The sequence below is a fragment of the Tenrec ecaudatus genome, chromosome 17 (assembly GCF_050624435.1).
Source record: "Tenrec ecaudatus isolate mTenEca1 chromosome 17, mTenEca1.hap1, whole genome shotgun sequence".
Lineage (NCBI taxonomy): Eukaryota > Metazoa > Chordata > Mammalia > Afrosoricida > Tenrecidae > Tenrec > Tenrec ecaudatus.
In genome coordinates, this window is record NC_134546.1 from 19,292,805 (window position 1) to 19,316,927 (window position 24,123).

The 24,123-nt window shown below is 44.2% G+C and overlaps 1 protein-coding gene across 1 annotated transcript in view; it reads left to right on the forward strand.

The window, feature by feature from the left end:
- BABAM2 (BRISC and BRCA1 A complex member 2) overlaps positions 1-24,123 on the forward strand; it is a 547,594-nt gene that overhangs the window by 433,557 nt on the left and 89,914 nt on the right. Inside the window, exons 8-10 of the mRNA XM_075535418.1 lie at positions 10,527-10,626; positions 13,573-13,643; positions 17,243-17,325. Of these exons, the coding sequence (XP_075391533.1) occupies positions 10,527-10,626; positions 13,573-13,643; positions 17,243-17,325 (254 nt within the window). The remainder of the gene's footprint in view (positions 1-10,526; positions 10,627-13,572; positions 13,644-17,242; positions 17,326-24,123) is intronic.

Genomic DNA, 24,123 nt, shown 5'->3' on the forward strand with positions numbered 1-24,123 from the left:
ATGTCCTCCAGCTTCCTCCACGTTCTGAGGTGTCTCACAGCTTCATCCTCACTCCTTAACATTGCGTAGGGCTCCCTTGTGTGCATGTAGGACGTTGATCCGCGTCAGTCGTGTTGTGTCGTGTCGTGTCTGCTACGGTGAGTAGTGCTGCTGTGAACACAGGAACGCTCGGGCTGCAGCCCTTGGTTCTCTAGGACATTGTGCTAGGCTGCGTCTTCTAAATAGACAAAACCGGTGACATATATGCCTAAGAAAGAACTTTGTGTTAAGAAATAATTTTATATCAAGGAAGTGGCTCAGCTCAGCTCCGTGGGTCAGAAGCTAGCTGGAGGCCCTCCAGACGCAGGTAGCTGCCAGCAGCTGAAGCAAGAAGATGGAGTGAGAAGCTGGTGGGTGCAGAGTTGTGTGTTTCCAAGGTCCACAGGAGCATGGCAGGGTGCCGACAGCTCCCAGGGTTGGCAGCCTACATGGACCGCTGGCCCCAGATGTGAGACACAGAACCCAGTCAAGCAGGAAGGAGAGAGGGGAGAGAGAAGTTCTCTACAGTGACTCTCATAAAGAGGCCACACTCCCAAAGAGGTGTTGTCAGGCTGCAACATGATTGATGGGTTGCACTTCTCACAGGTGCAACAAGTTGATAGAAAATCTAACCATCACAAGTAGAAGGATTTCTGGGCCATATGACACTTCCGTGGCCTACTTTTTAAGGATATGCCCTATACCCTTTTGCATACTGGCTGCTCGACATTACAGTCCCTCCAGTAGTGTATGCACGTTCCAGTCTCCACACCCTCACTAGCATTTTCTTTATGTTTTTGAACTTCGCTATCAGTGATGGACTGAGTGGGGTTTTGTTTTTATTTGCATCTAATGACTAATGCTTTCGAGCATGTCTTAATATGTTGGCTGTCTGCCAACACATGGAGTCTTTGCTCATATATTCTACCCATTATTATATGGATTATTTGCTAATATGCTCAAGTTTTCTATAAATTTTAGAAATTCATCACGTGCCCATTGTGTCATTGCCAAAAAAAAAATGTCCCCAGTCTGTGGGTTCTCATTTTACTCCTTTGGTGAAATCTTTTGATACACATATGTATCTAATTTTGGAGATCCCAGTCATCTAGTTTGTCTTTTCCTGTGTCTGTACTTTAAACCTAACTAGGTTTAATCGTGTAGTTAAACCTTGTATTGGGGATCCTGCTTCACCTATTTTCCATCGGTGTTTTATCTTTAGATTTTCAATCCATCTTGAGTTCACTTTTGTATATAGTGTGAACTAGAGGTCCTTTATCTTTTATCTATCTAACATTTATTGCTTGCTTGCTTGATTGCAAGTGAGTATAATTTTGCTAGCACAATTTGTTAAATTATTTCTTCCCCAGTTAATGCGTTTTGACTCTTTTTCAAAGAACAGGTGACCGTAGCTAAGTGGATTTATTTCTGGCTTGTCAGTTCTGTTCCTGGGTCTATATGTCTTTCATGGTACCAGTACTAGGTAGTTTTGACTACCATGGTTGCATAGTAGATTTTGAGGTCAGGAAGTTCTACTTCGTTCTTCTTTTTATTTATCTGGGGTCTCTTTCTTTTCTATAAAAAGTTGATGGTTAGTTTACACATCTATGTAAAGAATAGGATCTAGATCAGTGTTGCATTATATTTAGATGGCTTGGGTCATATTGACATTTTCATAATATTAAGTCTTTCTATCCATGAGCATGGTATATGCTCTTCCATTTTTATAGGTCTCTTGATTTCTTTCTTTTCTTCTTCTGCCATTCAGAGCACATACAACCTCTTTTTCTTCTTTTATAAACCATTTTATTGGGAGCTAATACAGATATCACACCATTCCATAGTTCAATCACATCAAATAGTACTGTACAATAGCTACCACAATCAATTGTAATACATTCTCTTTTAGTGCTCCTTGATATCAGCTCCCCTTTATCCCCTGCCCCCACTGTACTCCCCAGGAATCTATATTCTCCTTGTTGTTTATACAGCTTCATCAATCCTGGTTTTCATATACCAAAAAACAGAAAAACTTTTAACAAAATCAAGAGGACCACCCCCAATGACAAAATACATCAGAGATAAACCCCAATATGGAAAAAAAAAAACAAACAACACACACAGAGAAAATGTTGAAAACCAGATCAGGCCCAACATGTATCAGATGGGGGATCAGATGACAAAGTTTTAACTTTTCAAGTCAGGTTTAGCATTTTAATCTATTGCCATCTCTAATATACTCTGTTTGGTGACCAGTTTATTCCCATATTCCCATTATGGATCAAGGAAATCACTGGAGGCTTATTTCCTGTGTGGATCTCACAAGTGCATCTTGGGCTTCCACCATCATCCGTAGCCTTCTTCAAGCCAGAATCTCACAATTTGGGCTCTGATACAAGTCCCCCCTTCAGCTTTGGGTGCTAGGATTTACAGTCCTGGGGACACTGGTGTTGGTGTGCTTCTTCCATGTGGACTTAGTTGACCTCTCACTTAGATGGCTGCTTGTTTGGAAACAAGCCTGTAAGACCCCAGCTACTATTTTATCTGATAACCCGACAATCTAATTTCTTCACCACCCTTTGCTATAGCACACATATCTTCCGTGTTCTCTCTGGGTTTCTTGTAGTGCTGTTTTATAGCTTTTTGTGTGTAGGTCATTTGCTCATCTGGTTAGATTTATTCTGAAGTATTGTATCTTCTGGGTGACTGTATGTAAATGCTATTGTTTTCCCAACTTCCTTTTCAGACTTCTTTGTTAGTTCTTTTTGCTGAGTCTTTCAATTGATTCCAATAAACTTTTTTTTTTTTTGCCAAGTCTGGGACTTTGTCATCTCAAGTAGGGGAGCTTGACGTCTTTGTCACTGTGGAGGCCTTTAACATCCCATTCTTGTCCCATCTGCACGGCTAAGACTTCTAGCACAGTACTGAATAGGAGTGGTGACACAAGGTAGCCTTGTCTAGTTTCTGTTTACGAGGTGAATGCTTTCAGCTTCTCTTCATCGAGACTAAGGTTGACCATTGATTTTGTATATACGCCCTTTATTATGTTTAAGGGTTTCCTTCTATTCATATTTTATTGAATGTTTTTATTAGGAATGTCCTCTGGCAGAACAAGATACTCAGGAGGGTGGTGTTACCTGCAGCCCGGTGGGTGAGGGTGAGGACTGGCCACACTTCTGGTCGATAAGAGGGCAGGGGTGGGGAGGGATGATCACATCTTTTTTTTTTTTTTAATTTATTTTTTTATTTTTATTTTTATTTTTTTAACAATTTATTGGGGCTGATACAATTCTTTTCACAGTTCATACATATACATACATCAATTGTATAAAGCACATCTGTACAGTCTTTGCCCTAATCATTTTTTTTCTCTTTTCTTCTTTTACATTTTATTAGGGACTCAAACAACTCTTACCACAATCCATACATATACATACATCAATTGTATAAAGCACATCCATACATTCCCTGCCCCAATCATTCTCAAGGCATTTGCTCTCCACTTAAGCCCCTTGCATCAGGTCCTCTTTTTTTTTTTTTCCTCCCCCTCCCTCCCCTTTCCCCCCTCCCTCATATGCCCTTGGTAATTTATACCTCGTTATTTTGTCATATCTTGCCCTATCCGGAGTCTCCCTTCCCCCCTTCTCTGCTGTCCCTCTCCCAGGGAAGAGGTCACATGTGGCTCCTTGTAATCAGTTCCCCCTTTCCAACCCACTCACCCTCCACTCTCCCAGCATCGTCCCTCACGCCCTTGGTCCTGAAGGTATCATCCACCCTGGATTCCCTGTACCTCCAGCCCTCATATGTACCAGTGTACAGCCTCTGTCCTATCCAGCCCTGCAAGGTAGAATTCGGATCATGGTAGTTGGGGGGAGGAAGCATCCAGGATCTGGGGGAAAGCTGTGTTCTTCATCGATACTACCTCACACCCTAATTAACCCATCTCCTCTCCTAAGCCCCTCTATGAGGGGATCTCCATTGGCCGACACTTGGGCCTTGGGTCTCCACTCTGCACTTCCCCCTTCATTTAATATAATATATATATACACATACATATATACATATACACATATATACACATACATACACACACATATCTTATTTTTTTTTTTGCATGATGCCTTATATCTGGTCCCTTGGGCACCTCGTGATCGCACTGGCCGGTGTGCTTCTTCCATGTGGGCTTATTTGCTTCTGAGCGAGATGGCCGCTTGTTCACCTTCAAGCCTTTAAGACCCCAGACACTATCTCTTTTGATAGCCGGGTACCATCAGCTTTCTTCACCACATTTGCTTGTGCACCCATTTGTCTTCAGCGATCCTATCATGGAGGTGTGCAGTCAATGATATGAATTTTTGTTCTTTGATGCCTGGTAACTGATCCCTTTGGGACCACTCGATCACACAGGCTGGTGTGTTCTTCCATGTGGACTTTGTTGCTTCTGAGCTAGATGGCCGCTTGTTTATCTTCAAGCCTTTAAGACCCCAGTCACTATCTCTTTTGATAGCCGGGCACCATCAGCTTTCTTCACCACATTTACTTGTTCACCCACTTTGGCTCCAGCCGTTGTGTCGGGAGAGTGAGCATCATAGAGTTCCAATTTAATAAAAGAAGGTATTAATGCATAGAGGGAGTGTTTGAGTAGAGGCCCAAGGTCCATCCGCCACCTTAATACTTGACCTATAAATATAGACACAAAGATCTATTTCCCCAACCTCCTATATATATTTGCATGTACATGTTTTTGTCTAGACCTCCATGAATGCCCTTTGACTCCTAGCTCTTTCCTCCATCTCCCTTGACCTTCCTCCTGCCCTACTACCATGCTTCATCGCCACCTGGGCTAGAGTATACCTCTTCTCTAAGCAACCTTACCCTTGATCATTTCCCACCAGGCCTGCCACTCCCCCTTCTCTACCATTTGGGGTCCCATGTTTTTCCCTTGTCCCTGGGTTTGTTAACACCACTTCCTTACCCCCCCGCTACCCCCCCACCCAAAGTCCCCCCGGGATGATCACATCTTTCTGGTGTGGTAAGGCACTGGGCTTGCACCTGTGCTGGCCTGGGAAAGCAGGGCCTTTTATCAGATTGCTGCCCCTCCAGGTGGAGTGGGTTACCCATGGGGCTGCTAATGCCAAGGTCAGCAGTTCAGAAGCACCACTCCATGGGCGAAAGAGATGGCTGTTTTCTTCTCCTGTATAGAGTGATAGCTTCTGAAACCGGGGCATTTCTACTCTGCCTTCTGGAGTCAGAGTGAGTCGGAATCAATTCAGTGGCAGTTGGTCTTGTTGGCGTCCTGATCACTGTTAGAGGAAAATGATGCTGCCCATATTGCACCAATGTGAAAGTTGAATGGAACCAGGGAGAGAAACCTTAGCAGAAACAATACTTCTAAATGAGAACCACTGCCCCCCCGCTTTGTTTTCTTCAGTGCCAAATGATGTTCGATTCATTTTGCTTAGCCAGTAAGGTGAAAGCACACGTGAGGGGAAAGGAGTACTACCCTTTAAGGGGTAAAAATTAGAAACCTATCGCCCGCACTGGACTCCCAGTGCTAACCCTGAAATTCTCCGTGTCAGCCTACCAAAACCTGGTTTTGTATGCTAACCTTGAGGCAGAGAGATGCTTGAGTATCTGTGGACACAGAAAGGTTCGTGCAGAACTCTAGGATCTGTATTTCCATGGAAAAGAATAGTGCCCAAATGTTTTTAACGGAAGCAGTGCTTACATTGACTGTCAGAGAGCCAAAGAAGTGTTCTTGGAAAGGCTTTGCTGGCTACCTTTTGGTCTACTTACTCTACTAACTTCATTTTCTTTTTCTTTTTTTTATATATCATTTTATTGGGGGCTCGTAAAACTCGTATTGCAATCCACCCATCTATCCATTGTGTCAAGCACATTTGTACATTTGTTGCCAATATCATTCTCAAAACATTTTCTTTCTACTTGAACCCTTGTAATCAACTCCTCATTTCTTCCCTCCTCCCCACATCCCCCACAAACCCTTGATAATTTATAAATTATTATTATTTTTCATGTCTTACACGGTCTGACGTCTCCCTTCATCCACTTTTCTGTGGGTGTTCCCCAGGGAGGGGTTATAGGTAGATCCTTGTGATCAGTTCCCCCTTTCTCCCCACCCTCCCTCCACCCTCCTGGTATTGCTACTCTCATTATTGGTCCAGAGCGGTTTATCCGCCCTCAGTTCCCTGTGTTTCCAGCTCTGATCTGTACCCATATACATGCGCTGGTGTAGCTGGATTTGTAAGGTAGAATTGGGATCGTAATATTGGGGAGGGGGGAGAGGAAGCATTTAGGAACTAGAGGGAAGTTGTGTTTCATCGTTGCTGTACTGCACCCTGACTGGCTCGTCTCCTTCCTGCGACCCTTCTGTAAGAGGATGTCCAGTTGCCTACAGATGGGCTTTGGGTCTCCACTCCACACCAACTTCATTTGCATAAAGATTTCTCAAGCTCTGGTCCTGTCTTTCTGATTTATACTAACAGATACCCTTGAGTTCATTCAGAGAATGGCTAACTAATCCGCATGTTTCATTTCAGTCCAGAAAGAGATAGCTTTTTTCAAAATAGCCCTTTCAGCCTTTTCTCTCCCCCAGTTCAGCCGGCAGCCCAGCCACATTGATTTACTGTTTGTTACCCGCACTTTCTCACTGTACCTCTCTGGAGATCAAAGGAATCAGCACCCAGTGGTCCCTTTCATGTGCTTGCCCTTTTCCCTAACCCCAGCTCAGCCAGGCATTCACAGTCTCTCCAAGAGCCTGCATTCCTAGGAACAACAGAGCGAGTCCTGGAATCCCTGCACAGGTGGAGTTTTCAGTTGTACTTGCTCAGCACAGGAATTTTTGATTCATGAATATGAAATAACTAGAACTCACAAGGTCTGCCTCCATCTTGCACGCTTTAAATACATAATGGCTCTTTTATTTGAGGCCACTTGACTTTGTTTACTTAGCACCATTCAGGCTATAGCAAGTCTGTTAAATATTTACCCCGCAAGGCGGATATTTATACATGAATTAGCAGCTCTTATCAGTGTCACGCCAGATGCGAGGTTCAGTACCCTTACCAACTAGGAAAGGACTGCATTCAATGCATTACAGAAGCCAAAACAAAGTGTCATCCAGTCGAGTCACAGGGCAAGGGAGAACTGCCCCGGTGGGTTTCCGAGCCTGTAAGTCTTTACAGAGAAGAAACCTCAACTTTCTCCTGAGGAGGGGCTTGTGTTCTAACTGCTAACCTTGCCAGTCAGCAGCCCAGTGAGGAACCCACTCACTGGAGTTGATTCAAAGCAGCCCGGATGCTAACAAAAGACAGCCCTGAGTTCAGGTCGTGAGCTTTGCCACTTTCTGGGTGTTTGACCCAAAGCTCTTTTCTCTTTTCTGAGCATTGATTCCCTTGGGTCTAAAATAACAACAACAATATCCACTTTGTTGGAGTGTAGAGAGGGTTACCTTAGATAATACCTGACAGCACCCAACAACAAGAGCTAGCTCTTAATAAACACGGAGTCAGGATGCAGAAAGATGGGTCAGCCCTGTCTGTGGGCCTAGCAGTGAAACAACCAGTCTTTAGATGTCCGTACACCTCGTCTTCCATGGGTCATAATAATGAACTTTTGCTTAAGGGCTCTATTCAAACTGATGCCCACCAGGCAGAGAGAGAGCATTCACCATAGAGTATTGTCATGCCTTGTACGCAGCTCAGCGGATTTTAAGGACTTACCTTACAACATTTTATACAGGGCAGAGTTTGTTACCATCAATTCCTTGGAACTTTTCAAACGATCTTCTCCTTTGGAATCCTATTATGCTCAGGGTTTATTCTGCTAAGAAACTTTTGAGTAGTGTGGGTCTTGGCATTCTTCAGATTACACAGCGATTTGACCAGTCTCAGTAGGATATGCATAACTGTCTGTGCTTCTTGTTAGCCAGTTTCCCGACCTAGTGGAGTGGAGTAGCCAGTTAAATGTGTGTCCTCTGTCAAGGCCATGCAGAGAAAAGAAGGAGCCAAGAGCCTTGCTCTGCTGTACAGGAAGTCATGGGGATTCCCCCACTCTTCTTCAAAGTGGAGGAGGCTAAGTCTAATCCAGCATCCACTCCAAAAAGTAGGAAAACGAGATGAGGGTCTTTGTGATTGTATGCAGTTGTGTAAAAGGGTAGGCAGTGTGCTAATGCCACGCAGTCGAATGCTGGCTGTCATTTCCTCAGACGTCAAAAGGTGCTGTGTCATCAGGTATCATCTGAGTGGGTGACTATGCCCACTATACATTGGCCTCCTTACATCACCTGAGATTTGATGTTGGAGTGCTTCAGTCCCATAAACAAAGTTGTATTGGAATAAACATCTCGTTCATGTTTACCAGAAAAATGTAGCCACAGAGTGACAGAATGTGTCTCAAGTTCTTTTAATAGATACATTGCTCTCTGTGCCACAAGCTCTAGACTGAGTGAATCTGGACTAAACTATTCAGGAATGATTTTCCAGGTTGCTATTGTGGTATCTTGACCTTCCATCTATCACCTTATACCTGGGTGAACTTGGGTCATGAATGATCACAGCATTAAGAGATTGTCAGGCTCAGCTATCAAAAGATATAGCCTCTTGGGGTCTTCAAGGCTTGAAGGTAAACAAGTGGCCATCTAGCTCAGAAGCAACAAAGCCCACATGGAAGAAGCACACCAGCCTGTGCGATCATGAGGTGTCGAAGGGATCAGATATCATCAGAACAAAAACTCATATCATTGTGAATGAGGGGGAATGAGGGGAGGAGACCCAAAGCCCATATGTAGTTCACTGGACATCCCCTTGCAGAAAGAAGGGTCTCAGGGAGGAGACAAGCCAGTCAGGGTGCGATGTAGCAACGATGAAACATACAACTTTCCTCTAGTTCCTAAATGCTTCCTCCTACCCCACTATCATGATCCCAGTTCTACCTTACAAATCTCGCTAGACCAGAGGATATACACTGGTACAGAGAGGAACTAGAAACACAGGGAATCCAGGGCGGATGGCCCCTTCAGGACCAATAGTGTGTTCAGGACCAATAGTGTGAGTGGGGATACTGGGAGCGTAGAGGGAGGGTGGGTTGGAAAGGGGGAACTCATTACAAGGATCTACATGTGACCTCCTCCCTGGGGTGCGGACAACAGAGAAGGGGGTGAAGGGAGATGTCAGACAGGGCAAGATATAACAAAATAATAATTTATAAATTATCAAGGGTTCATGAGGGGAGGAGCAGGGAGGGAGGGGGAAATGAGGAGGTGATGCCAGGGGCTTAGGTGGAAAGCAAATGTTTTGAGAATGATGAGGGCAATGAATGTATAAATGTGCTTTACACAATTGATGTATGTATGGATTGTGATAAGAGTTGTATGAGCCCCTAATAAAATGATTTAAAAAAAAGAGAGTTTGTCAGGCTTTTTTATATATATCAACATATTACCGAGAGACCTTTAGGTCACGAAACCTACATCCTCATCATCGTCCATTCAGTTTTATGTACATTAAAACTAGTTAAAATAGGAAAAACAATTTGGAAAAGAGAAAATGAGAGTACGAAATCAAGATTATTATGATTATACAACACACAAGCGCTAAGATTCTGAACAATTTATTTTAATAATCATGTCAGCTAATTGAAGCAAAAGTAGATCTTTTTAATGTGTCTGCAAACTATTCCAGATCAACACTGCATCTTAACCCTGAGATCCACAATTATTAACTATGCTTCTGGTTTAGATGACTTCAATGTCGGTCTAGAAGTTACAAACACTCTGCTCATATTGACCCATCGGCCTGGGACCAGGAAGCAATGCATTTCAAAAAGGTTGTAGTTAGTTGCCACCATTTACGAATTGAGAGATCAGGCTGTAAAAGCTGGGTTGCTGGCTTCTGTTGTAAAATTAGACGGGAGGACGCAGGGCTTGCACTCCTGCCTGTCAGAAGTGAGCTGGGGCTGAGCAGGGTGGGCCCGCTTGCTGCTCCACACCGGAGCTCCAGCTCGCTGGTGGGCCCTGGAGTTTGGAAGCCTTGCATTAGACCATTTGCTTCACTTGTTGAAAGGAGAGGCTCAAGCCGGAGGTAACAGAGCTTATACGCTGCAGAGCTCGTCTCTCCAGGCGCAGGATACAGTACACAGCATTGCATCCAGTCACCTTTTTATTGACTAGCTCCTCTTTGCCCAGCCCTGAGATGGGCATCAAGAACAGTACAAAAGTATTTGTTTCGGAATTGCAATCAACCCTTTGATGTCGGCCAATCAAAATGTGCAATTTGGCACTGCTGTGTGAGAAGATCGTTGGTGGTTATTAAGGAGGTATAATGTGCGTGTCTAAATTTAACACAATGGATTCACTACAGATTTCTCATGACATGATGCCCGCGTCCCCATCGTCGTCACCCATGCGCAGTTGGTGGCCAGACCTTGGTACAGGAAGCTGGATCTCCATTGGGGTAGTGAAACTGTCATTTGCCTTCTTGTCTTTTCAGTGCCCTTGGAGGCTCCTCCGCTCTCCACATCCCAGCTTTTCCAGGAGGAGGCTGCCTCATTGATTATGTTCCTCAAGTGTGTCACCTGCTCACCAACAAGGTGAGTGTGGATCCCTGGATGCCCGCCCTCTGAAGAGCTCCCCGTCTCTCCTGTGTGCCACAGACCCAGAGCCTTCAGGCAGGCCTGGGAGCCTCCTCAGCTCCACAGCACACCTGCCCCCCCCCCTTGAGCTGCAGCCCCCTTCTCCCGCTATGTCCTGTTTCAGTCTTCACTTCATCTCTGAACTTGAGATCTGGAGGTTTCAATGCCCTCTTTCCTGAACTGGGTTTAGCCTTCAGTTTGCTACATCTTTCACTGCCTTTTTGTCGTACATGTTTTAACCTCTGTCTGTTTCCCAGTTGTCTGGCACATTTGTGTTTGCCCCAGGAGGAGGCCATCAGGATAATTCTTTCAAACCAGCCTTCACAGCTCTCTGCTGGGTCTGCACTCCACTGTGGGATACTGTGCTCAGGGTTCTCCCTGTTGATGTCTGGGAGCAGCCTTATGCAGTCTTGCTCTTGGGGGCAAGATTCCCAAGTCTAACACACAGGCACATTAGATGGCCTGGAGCCTTTTCTTAGCTACGGTTATAAACTATTGCATTTCAAAAAGTAGCTGAGTTTACATGAATGATGAAATGATTAGCCATCCTGCTCTCTTCTGCCACCCCTCCCCCTACCCCCCAAAGTAAGCATGTACTTGTTAGTGCCCTGGCCATTTATCTGAACATTAGAGGCATGAATTGATCTGAAAATGAGAGGCGTGAATCCACCAGTAACACGGACTCTCTTTGCTCTCCCACACAGATGGTGACTCAGTTTGTTTAATTGCCAAAGTGCTATTTTCTGTGCTCCTACTGACTTGTTCTCATTGGCTTTTTGTCCCTTTCATTCAAAAGATGGCTCATCGCTATCTTGAAAATATTTTAAAAGTGCAATAATATCTCAAAGGCTTCGTATTATTTTTTAAATGTCAGAGAGACTAAAATCTGGCAACTGTGCAGTCTGTGGGCCTGGCATCGATTCCAGGGCATTTAATGCTCATGGAGTGGGCGCTTCTCATTGGCCCACATTCCCCAGCCTCTGCCCTCCTACAAAACCGACCCCAGAGAAGAATTCTTATTTACATTCTGGGGCTTTGAGCTGCCTTCAAATCTGCATCCCAGTATTAGAGAGAAAAATGCAACTGTGGTTTTCCAGAACCGAGAAGAAAGGTCTTTTTAAAGCTCTCCAATTGAGATTAATTTCTAGTCATCCATTTTCCTCAAAAATTATCATGCAGTTTTCCCAGAAATACAAGAATCAGTCCGTTTTTCTTATCTGGTTCGCCTTCATTAATTTTGCTTGTCTTTTACAATTGGTTTTCTTGTGTTTGCTGCAAACGAGGCCAGTATGGGCTGCTTTTAGAAACAATCTCTTCAAATGAATTTCCCTAATTACGTTGGAATCTATCTTTGTAGCCAGTTTTGTTGTGGGTTTCTGTTAAAATGCTTTTCTGTTTGAGAATCAAGTGTACAGAACTGTTTTCATCCCCCTTAAAACAAAGACACTTAAGCAAACTTCTCAGCTGGTTTTCTTTTCCCTAAATAACATTTCTGATCTTGCATTAAGCCTGCAAAGTAAGCACCGTTTTTATAAATTGCCAGAAACCTCTTATAGAAATAGACTTGTTTTACTTTGAAAGCATACAAATAGCTGTCGGTACTGATGGTGGCAAGGCTATCTCAAGCACTTGTTCCTCGTTAGCTAGGGAGACTCAGTGTGTCTACACTGTGACTGCAGCCAATATAAATGGGTTGGGCTGGGGGTTCTTCCTTCCATTCTTTCTTTAACCATTATAAGGACATTTTAAGGGATATTTTTTTTGTTAGAAGTTGATGGGTAAATGATTAACTTTCAGATGCCGAGTTTAATGTATTCACAATTTTTTTTAAAACAGAAACTGTCATTTGGTGATAATAAGGAAAATTTAAAAGACAGAATAAAATTCTCTATTATACCACTCCTTGTTTTGAATATTAGGAATTTAAAAAGAAAGCATTAAGCATTATTATCCTGCCTTTTCAAGTAGGATTGCAGTTCAAGATAATGAACTAGCCCTGCGTGATGAAAGGGAAGCAGAGACTGCTACTTAGCAAACTCAGAGGGGCTGACAGAATTCAAACCTCGCCATCTTGCAGCCCTCGATGCAATGTCGCCTTCAGCCAGGGGTCTCCCCAGAGACCAAAGCTGATGCTCATGGGGACCAAGATGCTCACATGCTTCAAGAGGTGTGCCCATAGGTTATTCACGATGGCAAGGGGAGAAAGTGGAGAGGTCTGGTTGCCACCACCGTAGCTCAGTGACCAAACACTGTGCCACCCATGACCTTTTCTTGCCCAAGATTGCTCTTAAATCGAACCACAGCTTTCGCTCCCACTTCTAATTTTTGAGAAACACCATGGCCAGAGGAGAAAGAAAGGCCGTGACCAGAGACTCCCTGCAAGGTAGATTCTTTAGAAGAACGCAGCACCTTCGGTAAGACATCTGAAGCGTCAGCGTTTGGTGTATGCCTTCATGCTCACGGAGGCAATATTGTTTTCGGCTGAAAGGCCTCCAATGCAATTAAAACACGGGATCCTTGCTTTTACCTGGCTTCTTTAGAGGAGATTGGGAAAGCCTGAGACTAGAGAGATGCGAAATGAATTTAGAGAGTGACTGTTCTGTCTGCTGGGTAAAACCATCGCATTGAGCTTATGTCGGAGAGTGTCCTTATCTTGGAGAGAGACGTGTTGAAGTATTTAGGGGCAAACTGTCAAGATATGCCTAATTAACTCTGAAATGTTTCAGCAAGATTGATTGATGGGTTAACAGGTGGGTGGGTGGGAAGGTGGCTGCCTGAAACGAGGCAAAACACAAAGGGTGTTGCGCATTGGTGGTGGGAATATGGGTGTTTATGCTCTTCTTTCTCCTTCTTCAAAGTGTCCCCTAGGAGAATACTGAAGCGTCTACTATTCCACTGTTGCAGGTGCAGTATGTGGTCCAAGGATATCACAGAAGGAGAGAGTACATCGCTGCTTTCCTCAGTCACTTTGGCACGTAAGTTCTTCTCTTCGTAAACTGCTACGCCAGCGGTGCCTCGCTTCATGATGACGTTACTCGGTTCTGTACACTGTGCCCTCCCAATGCACGATAGCGTTTCAATTTATTTATTTATTTATTTATTTTGGTCGTTACTATGTTGCTTATATCGAAGCTCCCTGGAAGACATCTTTTTTTTTTTTAGAATTCATGTAGCAAATAATAGAATCCAGTAGCTTCCCTAGCTCCACAGCATGACTTGCCCCAAACACAACCACAGTAACATTAAGCATTTTGCAATTGACCCAGCATTCTCACTTCCACCGTCTTACAGCAGCCGTAGGAAATGAACCCAAACCCAACCCAAAGCTAGCTCAACTCCCATCGAGTCGGTATCAACTCCTGGCCAGATGGACCCAGGCAGGTATTTCTGAAGACTTTCTCGAGACTCTGAGACACTCAGTGACTGGAAGGAAGTCACCCTCCTAGAAGAGGTGGAGTCAGGGCAAGGCCCCTGTTTCTCCAGGATTCCAGGCTCCTGGCAGGAGGGCCTCACAGATTTGGGAAGGAAATGGAACACTGGATAAGAAAGCTGTGACACACACGAGATAGGAAGGAGTTGGGAGACAGCATGGTGAAGGAAAGAGGAAGTGTGGAGCTGCAGTTACAGAACGGGCATTTCCCCGCCCCCCCGGGGTGGGGGCTGCCCTTTCCTCCAGGTGGCCTGGGCGGGGCTGTCCTCTACAGCTCTGTTTCCTTAGCACACCCACGGATGCTGAGGCACTGGAGCGTAGTTCGCAAGGGAAAGGGAATGCCTTTTCCTCAGTCTTTGTGAACAGGTGGAATATGGGAACAAGGCATGCTATGCAGTAGCAGTCACAGGAGGGATTTTAGTGGTTGAGTTATATCCCACCTTATTCCAAAGATGGATTGTAAGTATGCACATATGTATAGGAACACATAGAAATTTTAAGTAAAAGGAGAAACTAAGATCAAAGGGCACCCGTGGCTTCATGGGTTACCTGTTGGGCTGCGGGCCGCAAGGTCAGCAGTAGGAAACCACCAGCTGTTCTATGGGAGGAAGATGAAGCTTCCACGCCCATCAAGAGTCACCGCCTTGGAAACCCACAGGGGCAGTCTTACCTTGTCCTGTTGGGTGGCCATGAGTCGGCATCGACTCAGAGGCAGTGAGTGAGAGTCAGTGAATGTGAAAATAAAGGAAAGCAGGAAGAAAATTAAATTAACAAGATTAAGCACTCCTTGAAAATTAATTTCAGAAACTGTAGCACAAATATAAGTAAAATTTATGACTTCTTAAAAAAATTTCAGGATATTTTATTATCACCTTTAATGCAATTGTCCATTCATTCTACCAAAATAGTAGTGTCAACAAACAGTATCACTATCTCTGGCATGAGTCTTTACTCTGAAAATTTCTCTGTGCGTGTGTGTGTGTTTAATTACCATTTTGAGAAAGTAATTGTACTAAGAATGATGGTTGCTAAGTGATACCACTGGTCTTTTAATTTTTGAGTGAGATTACCATCAGAATAGATAAATCTGAAGTTAGAACTTAAGTTAGAAAACAAAGAAGCAAGCATAGTAACCGCCAAAACAAGGGTTACACTGTTCACTCCACTGGGTACAAGAAAATATTAAAATTACATTTTCATTGATATTTTTATTCCTCATTTGTTCAGCCAAACAATAGAAAGCTCATTAAGGAGAATAACAGTATAGTGTGGAATGCATATGTTAAGCTATTCAGTCATTTAAAATAAAAACGCATCACTTACCGAACGGTTTAAGAAAGGAAGATGAATGGAAACAGGAGGCATAGGGAGAAGCGGGCCAAGCGAGCCTGTGATTGCAGGGGCAATCACACAGGATGAGCTGGGACAGACTGCGCATGCGTCATCAGACAGACACCCGATGACCTGCCCTCTGAGCCTTCTCCCCATTCATAGTTAGTTTTCTTTTTTAATGCACATTTTTGTGTATGTTTTAATTATGCTTATAGTACAGTCATTGCTGTTAGTAGTTTAGTCGATTCCAAGTCCTGGTGACCCCAGGTGTGCAGAGCGCTACCCCTCCGTAAGGATTTCAGGGGTACGACATATCAGAATCAGATTCCCAGACTGGTCTTCTGAGACCTCTCTTGCTGGGTTCAGTCTGCCAACTTTCTGTTGAGTAACTAAGCACTTAATTAACTCTTTGCGTTTCACAATTGCATAGAGTAGCACTTGTGTGTCACTACTACTAGATTATGCATGTGCTACTCTGTGGCTCTCGTATATGCATAATGAAAAGGAATGTGCTTGGCTTTGCTAAAGGGATGGATGCAGAATCTCAAAAATCTAGGTATTAGTATAACATTGTATCAATTGTATATTCAAAGAAGTATAAACTAGTGACTGAAATCATTTCCTTAAATCAGAAGAAATGTATTGTAAACCAACTCTCTTTGAGCAAATCACTTAGTCTTCATTGTCTCAATTATTTCATGAGTACCACTGTACCTCCCTACGTAAACTGAGAGATCATCAATACCAGTGGGTCAGACTTGTCCAAGGAGAAGGCAGCTCTAAGAGCAGCAACGATCTCTTGGTACAGGAAAAACCCAACCCAACCCGATGCCATTAAGTTGATCACAATCACTCGACAAGGTAGGACAGGGTTGCCAACACAGCCCATCTTGATGGAAGGTAGACCGTCACGTCACCTCTTTACCCCCGGACCAGCTGGTGGGTCTGAACCACCAACCCTTTGGTTAGCAGCTGGCTGCTTAACAACTGCCGTCAGGGCTCCTGCTTTGTATGGCAGAGAGAGACATCGTTAGTGTTTTCACATGAGAGTAGTGGTTGAGGTGAGTCTACCAGATCCTGCCTGGCCCCACCAGCCATCATCAGATGCTGTCTCTGAACACCTGTGCTGTGGGTCTCCTGTGTGAACCAGCTTTCACCCAGCTAGCAATGCTGCCTAGTCTTGAGCCCCGTGAGAAGAGAGGGACACCAAAGAAAGGATTCCAGGGACTACATGGAAGAAAAGTAAGAGGCAGCTTTTTGGAGGAAAAAGAATCCGTGATCCTTCCATTTCATTTTTCCATGAAAGTTTTTAAAAAGCATCCTTGTATATAATCCTAAACTCAGTGATAGTGTTGTTGCTTACTTATGCTTGTGCAAGTGAGACTTAACGAGCACCATGCAGACCAGGTGGTGACATCTGGCATGGCAGCGTCATTGCTGACCCAACATCTTAATTTCTCCATTAACCAGTGCCTAACAGCTAACACCTGCATGGCATTTTATGATGGATTCTTCACAACCCTGTACTGGAATTTGCATTATCATTCTACATTTTCTCCAGCTGAGGAAACTGAGGCTGCAGAGATTAAGTGATTTGCCTGCGATGATATTTGATAATCAAAGGCAAACCTGTGCCCTGAAAAGGCTTGTTCTCCTTCCTGATCCCACACCGTCCCTGATCCAGCAACTCACTCACCGTTTGCATTTTAAATGGAATCATTCTGACTTTATTAATGGACTCTTCACTTGACCCAACTTTTTAATACTTTTGCTTTTGTTTTGTTTGTGTGTGTATGTGTGTTACTTACTTAGAGGTGTCGTGGAATACGATGCAGAAGGCTTTACAAAACTCACTCTGCTGCTGATGTGGAAGGATTTTTGTTTTCTCGTGCACAGTGAGTACGCTTTCGCTTTCAGCATATATTTTGCCCATGTTCTGAACCACAGGTCATAATAAGGATGCGAATCATTGGTGTCCTGAGTCAGTTCTTTTTGCTTGAGCATACATGTGTGTCTTTTGGATGGATCTAAAAGAGACATAGCGGTTCTCAGCTGGGAATGATTTCCCACCCGGGGGCATTTGACAGTGTGGAGACTCTTTTGATTGTCCAGCTAGGGGTTTCTAGTGGTGTCTAGGGGGTAGCGGTCAGGAAAATTGTGAATCCTTCAGTTTATAGGACAGCTCCCGCCTCCACCCCGACCATCACAAAGAATTAGCTGGTCCAAAATATCAGTAGTGCCAAAGGTGAGAAGCTGTGCCTTAGGCTGGTTTCTGGTTCGCAACATCTTTCCAGAAGCGGGTCTCAAAGCTGCTGTGATTATTGAGAACATACTTGCTTTAATCATTTGGTTGTCATCTTATTTAATAAGAAATCTGTCCATGTGATGCGTAAAGGTAGGACACATCACTTTCACTGATTCGCCACAATGTATTTCAGCGCCGTGTTATTAACCAGTAGATGATTTCTCCTGAGGGATCGTGTAGAGTATCTTTTGTTTCTTTCTTCTGTAACACATCATTTGTGGCACCAGGTTCAAGTTGCACGTCACCTAAGACCTGTTCTTTAGGAGTTGGCTCAGTCAGAGGAGTCCCTGTGTTCTCCACTCGAGGTAGCTAGGTTTGGGTTGGCTTCAATATGCAGAGCGATCTTGCACTTTTAATAAACCGGTTCAGGAAATGAAGCTTGGATTGACCCCTATTCAGCCAAGGCATCAGATCCTCAGAAAATATTGGCCATGGGAGACGTTTCTTCCCCAGCAGACTTAAGTTCTTGATTCTGATTTCCTTACGCTAAAATAGTATTTAAATTAGCCTGTTTTACGATATTTCACATCAACAGATAAGGAAGAAAGATACCCCAAACTGTGATAGTGGCAGAGAGAAGAAAGGCTTAATTAAAACCCAACCAGGGTCTAGTGCTCCGAGAGACTTGAGAGTTGGCTCTGCATTTACAGACTGGGGCTCCCTGCCCTCTGGCTGCTGCTGTTTTGTAAAGCAGAGCCTCATGTTGAGCTCCCGTTTGGTAGCTGTGCATACATTGGGGCCACCTTTTCAAAGTATCTGGAAAATGCAAACATATCACTTTATATTAATTACGTAAGCCAAAACAGAGGGTTGGAGAGGTAAAGGTTTTAATCCTGGGTGTGCCTCTGACTAATTCTGTGACCTTGTTCCAGTGACTGGGCCAGGCCTCCCTCTGCTTTCCTTTCCTCACCTGGTACTGGGACGTGGTTGTCAGGTCCTGGAGAGGCGGTGGCACGTGGAGCATCTGCAATATGTGGCCCGTGGGGGGAAGCAGCCTCACAATGAAGGCATCTGGGCTACCTCCTCTTTGCTCACTGCCTCTGTGGCCCTGCTGATTGAAGCCCAAGCCTGCTTCCAGCCGTCACTCAGGGTCCTGACTTTCTGTGTCGCTGACTTGGTTTTCTGTTCTGAGTGTTCATTCTTTTGTGAGGACCCACTTCCTGTTTGCCACATTCATTCCGCATGCTGCCTTGACCTCACTGTTTCCGTGCCTGGTCTGATAAGCCAATCACAAATCCTGACTGCATCCTCGATTTGTCTCGCATGACCCCAGATGATTGCCGTGTGTGATGCCCGGGGCCCAGCTCAGCATGCTGCCTTGAGCGGTGGTGCCAATGTCACAGAGTGGCCCTGGCCGTCCCTATCAAAAGAACAACACTGGTAACGTAATTTATCAAAATATTACGTGAGATGGACGTCTTATTTCAAAGTGACATGAAACCTGAACTCTTTCCTGAAGCCGCCTTTGGTGTCCTGACCATGGCTCTATCTTCAGTCAATGTCAGACCGTGTCCAATATCTGAGGTGCCTCCCTTGTCGGGATGGTTGAGTCTTCACCTGCACTTTCCACTTGTGACTGCTGCATGGATGTGTGTCCTTTTGCTACGTGCCATTGAGTCCGTTCTGAAGGAGCCCCCCTGAGTACAACAGAGTGAAATACTGCCCGATCTGGGGCCAGCCCAGGAGCACCCCCAAATTGGAGCCTACTGTTGTAGCCACTGGGTGAGGAGGCTGCAAAACACTCATGGACAAATCCCACTATCTTTTCATTCCATTTCCCATGAACCTTTGGGAGCCACCTGAGTGTGTGTGTGTGTGTGTGTGTGTGTGTGTGCGCGCGCATGTGTGTGTGTGTGCATGTGTGTGTGTCTTTGGAAAAGAAAAAGAGTGATGGCAAGCGTGGAAATGGAGACAAGGTGGATAGATACCTTTTTCTACAAGTTTGGGTCTGGAGGGGAACGGAAAATAGGAGAGTAGCTGAAAGGGGCTCGAGCGCCTACCATATACCAGGCATTGTTCAGAGTGCTGAGGATAGAGCAATGAGCCAGACAGACAAATGCACATGCGTTGATATTTGCATTTTAGGGTTGAGTTTTAGTTGAGAGAAAGAGATCATTAGCAAATATAAAATATGGTTGAGAAATCACTCAGGAAGTTTTGCAGATGGGAAATCAGACAGTATCTTTTGTAAAATAATAGAATATGATCCAGTGGAGAAGGTGGAATCGATTGGTGATATAGAAAAGATGGTGATAATGTGGGGAAGCAAAATCCTTCCTCGTGTCCAGTTATTGAATGTGCTCAGTGCTCGAGCCCCTCAGAAGGACACAGTCAGCTGAGTGGGTGAGAAGGCAGGGCCAAACTGAGACCCAAAAGGGAGGATTCGGACGGGAAATGTGGCCTTAGTCAGGGATTAGTGTGAATTAGGGGACTGAGGCAGGGATGACCCTACTTCTCTGCTGATGGGGAAGTCGGTGAGTGTTAGGGAAATGTTGGGACCATGTGTCTGTGCCAGATGGTGGGGGCCATTTAAGGAGAACAAGCAGAAGAGGTGTCTGATGGAAATCGTGTTTGAAGGAGGCAGAGCCATGACATAATGCAAAGACCCAAACCCTTGTAGGTTCCGACTCATGGCGACCTTCACAGCAGACGATTACAGCTATTCCCGTACGCAAAGCAGGCAGACTCTCTGAGATCAAGGTCCCTCTGTAAACAGCGAGTGTCCTCACAAATGAGCTGTAAGAAGCCTAGGAGGTGGTGACTAAAGGGCTTTGTTAGCTGTGGGGGCCAGTTAAGTGCTGTGGTTGGGAATAGTGGGCGTTGTGCAGAATGGTTTGCATAGGGAACGTAAGCGGAGGTGTGGCGATCAGCCCTTTTTTCTAGTCACCGTCCCCCCACCTGCTCTCATAGTATGATGAAAATGGAGACCTTCTCCAGAAAATTACACTTATGCCTTCGGTCAATTAGCTCTCGGTCTGAAACAGAAAAAGAAGTGTCTCAGCGGCTTAAGCAAGAAACGTGGCCATGGGGGTATTGTGAAGTGGCCACAGTCACGGAGACCCCCGCTCCTCTGGCCCACTGTCCACGGTGCAGCATCCGTCCTGCCAAGCCCTCCCGGTCCAGGATGACTGTGGAGCCGTATTCTAGGGAAAAGATCACGGGAGAGTAAAACAGACCCTCCTCCCAGCTAAATCCATCCCAGAAGACACACGTTCCACTTCTGCTTTCCTCTCATTTGTCAGAATGTCACCACAAGGTCACAGGCAGTTCAAATACCAGAAATGGGGGTGGGGCGACAGCAAACATGAGTGGCAACTAGAAATCTCTGGCCTCTGACTGCATACCCACATTTTGCAGATCATTCCGAGTGCTCATGGGCCCCTCAGTGGAACTCCACGCTAGCCCGTTCCATTGCTGTCCAGTACCACGCTTCCCTGTTTCCGCTTCCTTGTCTTTGGGAAGCCATTCCCCTTTCTCTGATTTTGGCCGTTGCTTTTTGTGCTTGAACCTAGTATGGATACTGCTGCATCACTGAGCGCTCTAGATCTCTTTTTTTAAAATCTGGGTTGTGTGTGTGTTTGTACACGATAACTCTGGGGAAGTATAATTTTACAACTTCCATCTCATTCTAAGTATATAGTTCGTTAATTTTTAGTAAACTTCCACAGTTGTGCTGTCATCCCCACAGTCCAACTTTAGAATATTCTCAGAGCCCCACAAGATTTCCTTGGGCTCATTTGCAGTCAGTCCTTGGCCCCAGACACCCACTGATTTTCTTCCTGTCTTTAGAAAAGACTTGCACTTTCCAGAAATTTTATATAAATAGAATCATACAATATGTAGTTTTTTGGGTTTTGGCTTCTCTTACATAGCATAATGTGTTTGAAATTCATTCATAACATTGAGTACATAGTTTTCAACCTTTTTATTGTGTTTTAAATTATTTTTATTTTTGTTGCTTTTAACTTCACTGTGCGGATATGGCGAGTTTTGTTTCTCCAGTTACCAGTTGACAGATGTTTAGATTGTTTTCCGGTAAGAGCTGTTATGAAGAATGTTGCACTGAACACATACAAGTCTTGGTGAATAATTTCTTTTTCACTTCTCTAGGGTGCATATGTAGGATGGAGAAGGCTAGACATTGTAGAAGTGTATGTTTAGCTTTTTAAAGAACTGCCAAACTGCTTTCCAAAAGTATGATCATTCTACATCCTAATCAGCAGGGCCTGGATTCAAGTTCCAGTTTTATCATTAATACATTTTTATTTTTGCCATTCGAGGAGATATGTCAAGAGCCCTGGTCAATGGTCCAAGAGAATTCCAAGTCTAAATGAGGACTCTGCAAATGGATTTGGGAATGTTACTGTCATCCTTTGCCTTCTGCAAACCAGGTGCTCGGGATTTAAGGTCTCAAACAATTCCCTCCTCTGCTCTTGGATTTTATTATTTATAATCCTTGGATCACATGAGCTGGTTTAGTCTTCCATGTGAACTTAGCTGACAAGTCACATAAATTGGTGCTTGATTTAAGGCAAGTCTCAACTCCATGGCACTGAGTTTTATCTTAAAGCACCTATTTTAGACACCAAACCATATTCTTTCTGATAACCAGGCACGATCTGATTTCTTCACCATACTTTGTAGCAACACTTTTTGACTTACCCTTGTAAAAAGGTTTGTGGCTAACATTTTATCATTTTGAGTCATAATAATAACTATAAAGCAGAACATACTAAAGTGGATCATGAACAAAAAGTAAAACCAATAAATTCTCTATAATGTTGAAAGAATATGAAAGAAATCTATTTCACTTAAAATATAATTTGTTAATTGTGGTAGCTACATAGAATACTATGTACTTTAAACATTTTGGCTAATTTTCATCCTGATTTACAATAACTTCCTTGAAAAATTAGATCTGCTAAGGAAAAGTGTTTTCACCTTTCGATTATAAACACAACTACCTTCTTTACTGTTTCAAATAGTTATAGCCTTTAGCAATCATTTTGTTAAGTCAAATTGAAACTTTCCCTCCACCTTTTAAGGTCTATTCCAGAAAGTGTGTGTGTGTGTGTGTGTGTGTGTGTGTGTGTGTGTGTGTGTGTTCTAACACTGGTTTTAGAACTTGATTAAGAGTCTTTCTAGTACCTTGGATTTATATGACACAGTTTGAATGATCTTAATGGACTTACTGTTAACAGGCTTATAGATCAGACCCACAATGTCATGTAATGGCTTTCCCCCATGTATCCTTTTATGTGTGTGGTGTGATTTGGGGAGGGGGTAATTATTGGATTAAAGTAATTGTTAAAATGAGTTATCTGATCAAAGAAAGGTCATGAAACCTCGTTCAGTGGTTTTACCTGGAAGACTTCTTCCGCTGCCTTTAAACTAACAAACTATCACCAGAGAAGGCGTCTTACTCAGTGAAAGAAAGGAGGTTGTTTACAGAGTAATTTTTATAGTATTGATCTTGTTTAGTGTAACTTTTTCTTAGAATTAATATCTAAGTACTATTGACAGTGGTATAACAGGGATATTATGTTCCTGCTGAACTTTTTGCTGTTGAAAATGATAGTAATAGTTTTCAACATATATTGAAGGTGCCCTAAGTTTCAAACCCTGTGCGCAGTACTTTACGTATGTTATTTAAACTTCACAACACCTGAGGGTAATAACTGGCATCATTTCCATTTTACAAATGCCAAAGTGTGGTGTGGCCAGATTAATGATGTTCCCTGTGTACGACAAAGGAGGCCTGGTGACGTAATGTTTGCAAGTTGGCCGGCTAACTGTGAGGTCGGCAGTTGGAAACCACTAGCAGCTCTTTGGGAGAACGAAGGGGCTTTCTACTCCCACAGAGGGCTACAGTCTTGGAAACCCTCCGGGGCAGTCATGCCCTCCCCTACAGCGTCACCATGAGTCAGAATTGACTTAATGACAGGGAGTTTGTTTGTCTGTCTCCATGTCTACCTGTCTGTTTGGAGGATGTGACAGTCAGGATTTAAACCTACAGACTGGTCCCATGTACCCGGGGCTACGTTGCATTACTGGCCTGCGGGCACCTAATTGATTGGCAGCCCCTCAGTAAGCACGGTGGGTTCTGAACGCCTTTGGAGCTTCTCAGCGAACTTGTACCCTCCAGGACCAAAGTAGAGTGTCTGTGTCCAACCGGGTACCCATAAGAGAGAAGTGGACTTCCTCATCTCTAGGGACACTGCATGGACATCGGCCAAAGATGACATGACTCATCTGAAGGCAGCAAGGCATGAAGCTGGAGTTGTTTTCCAGTAGTGGGAACAAGTTGGTTCCAATCCAGCCAAAATCACTTGCCCCTTTCTGGCTAGTGGCACCAACATACTGGCTTCCGTCTGTGGCCACAGAAAGA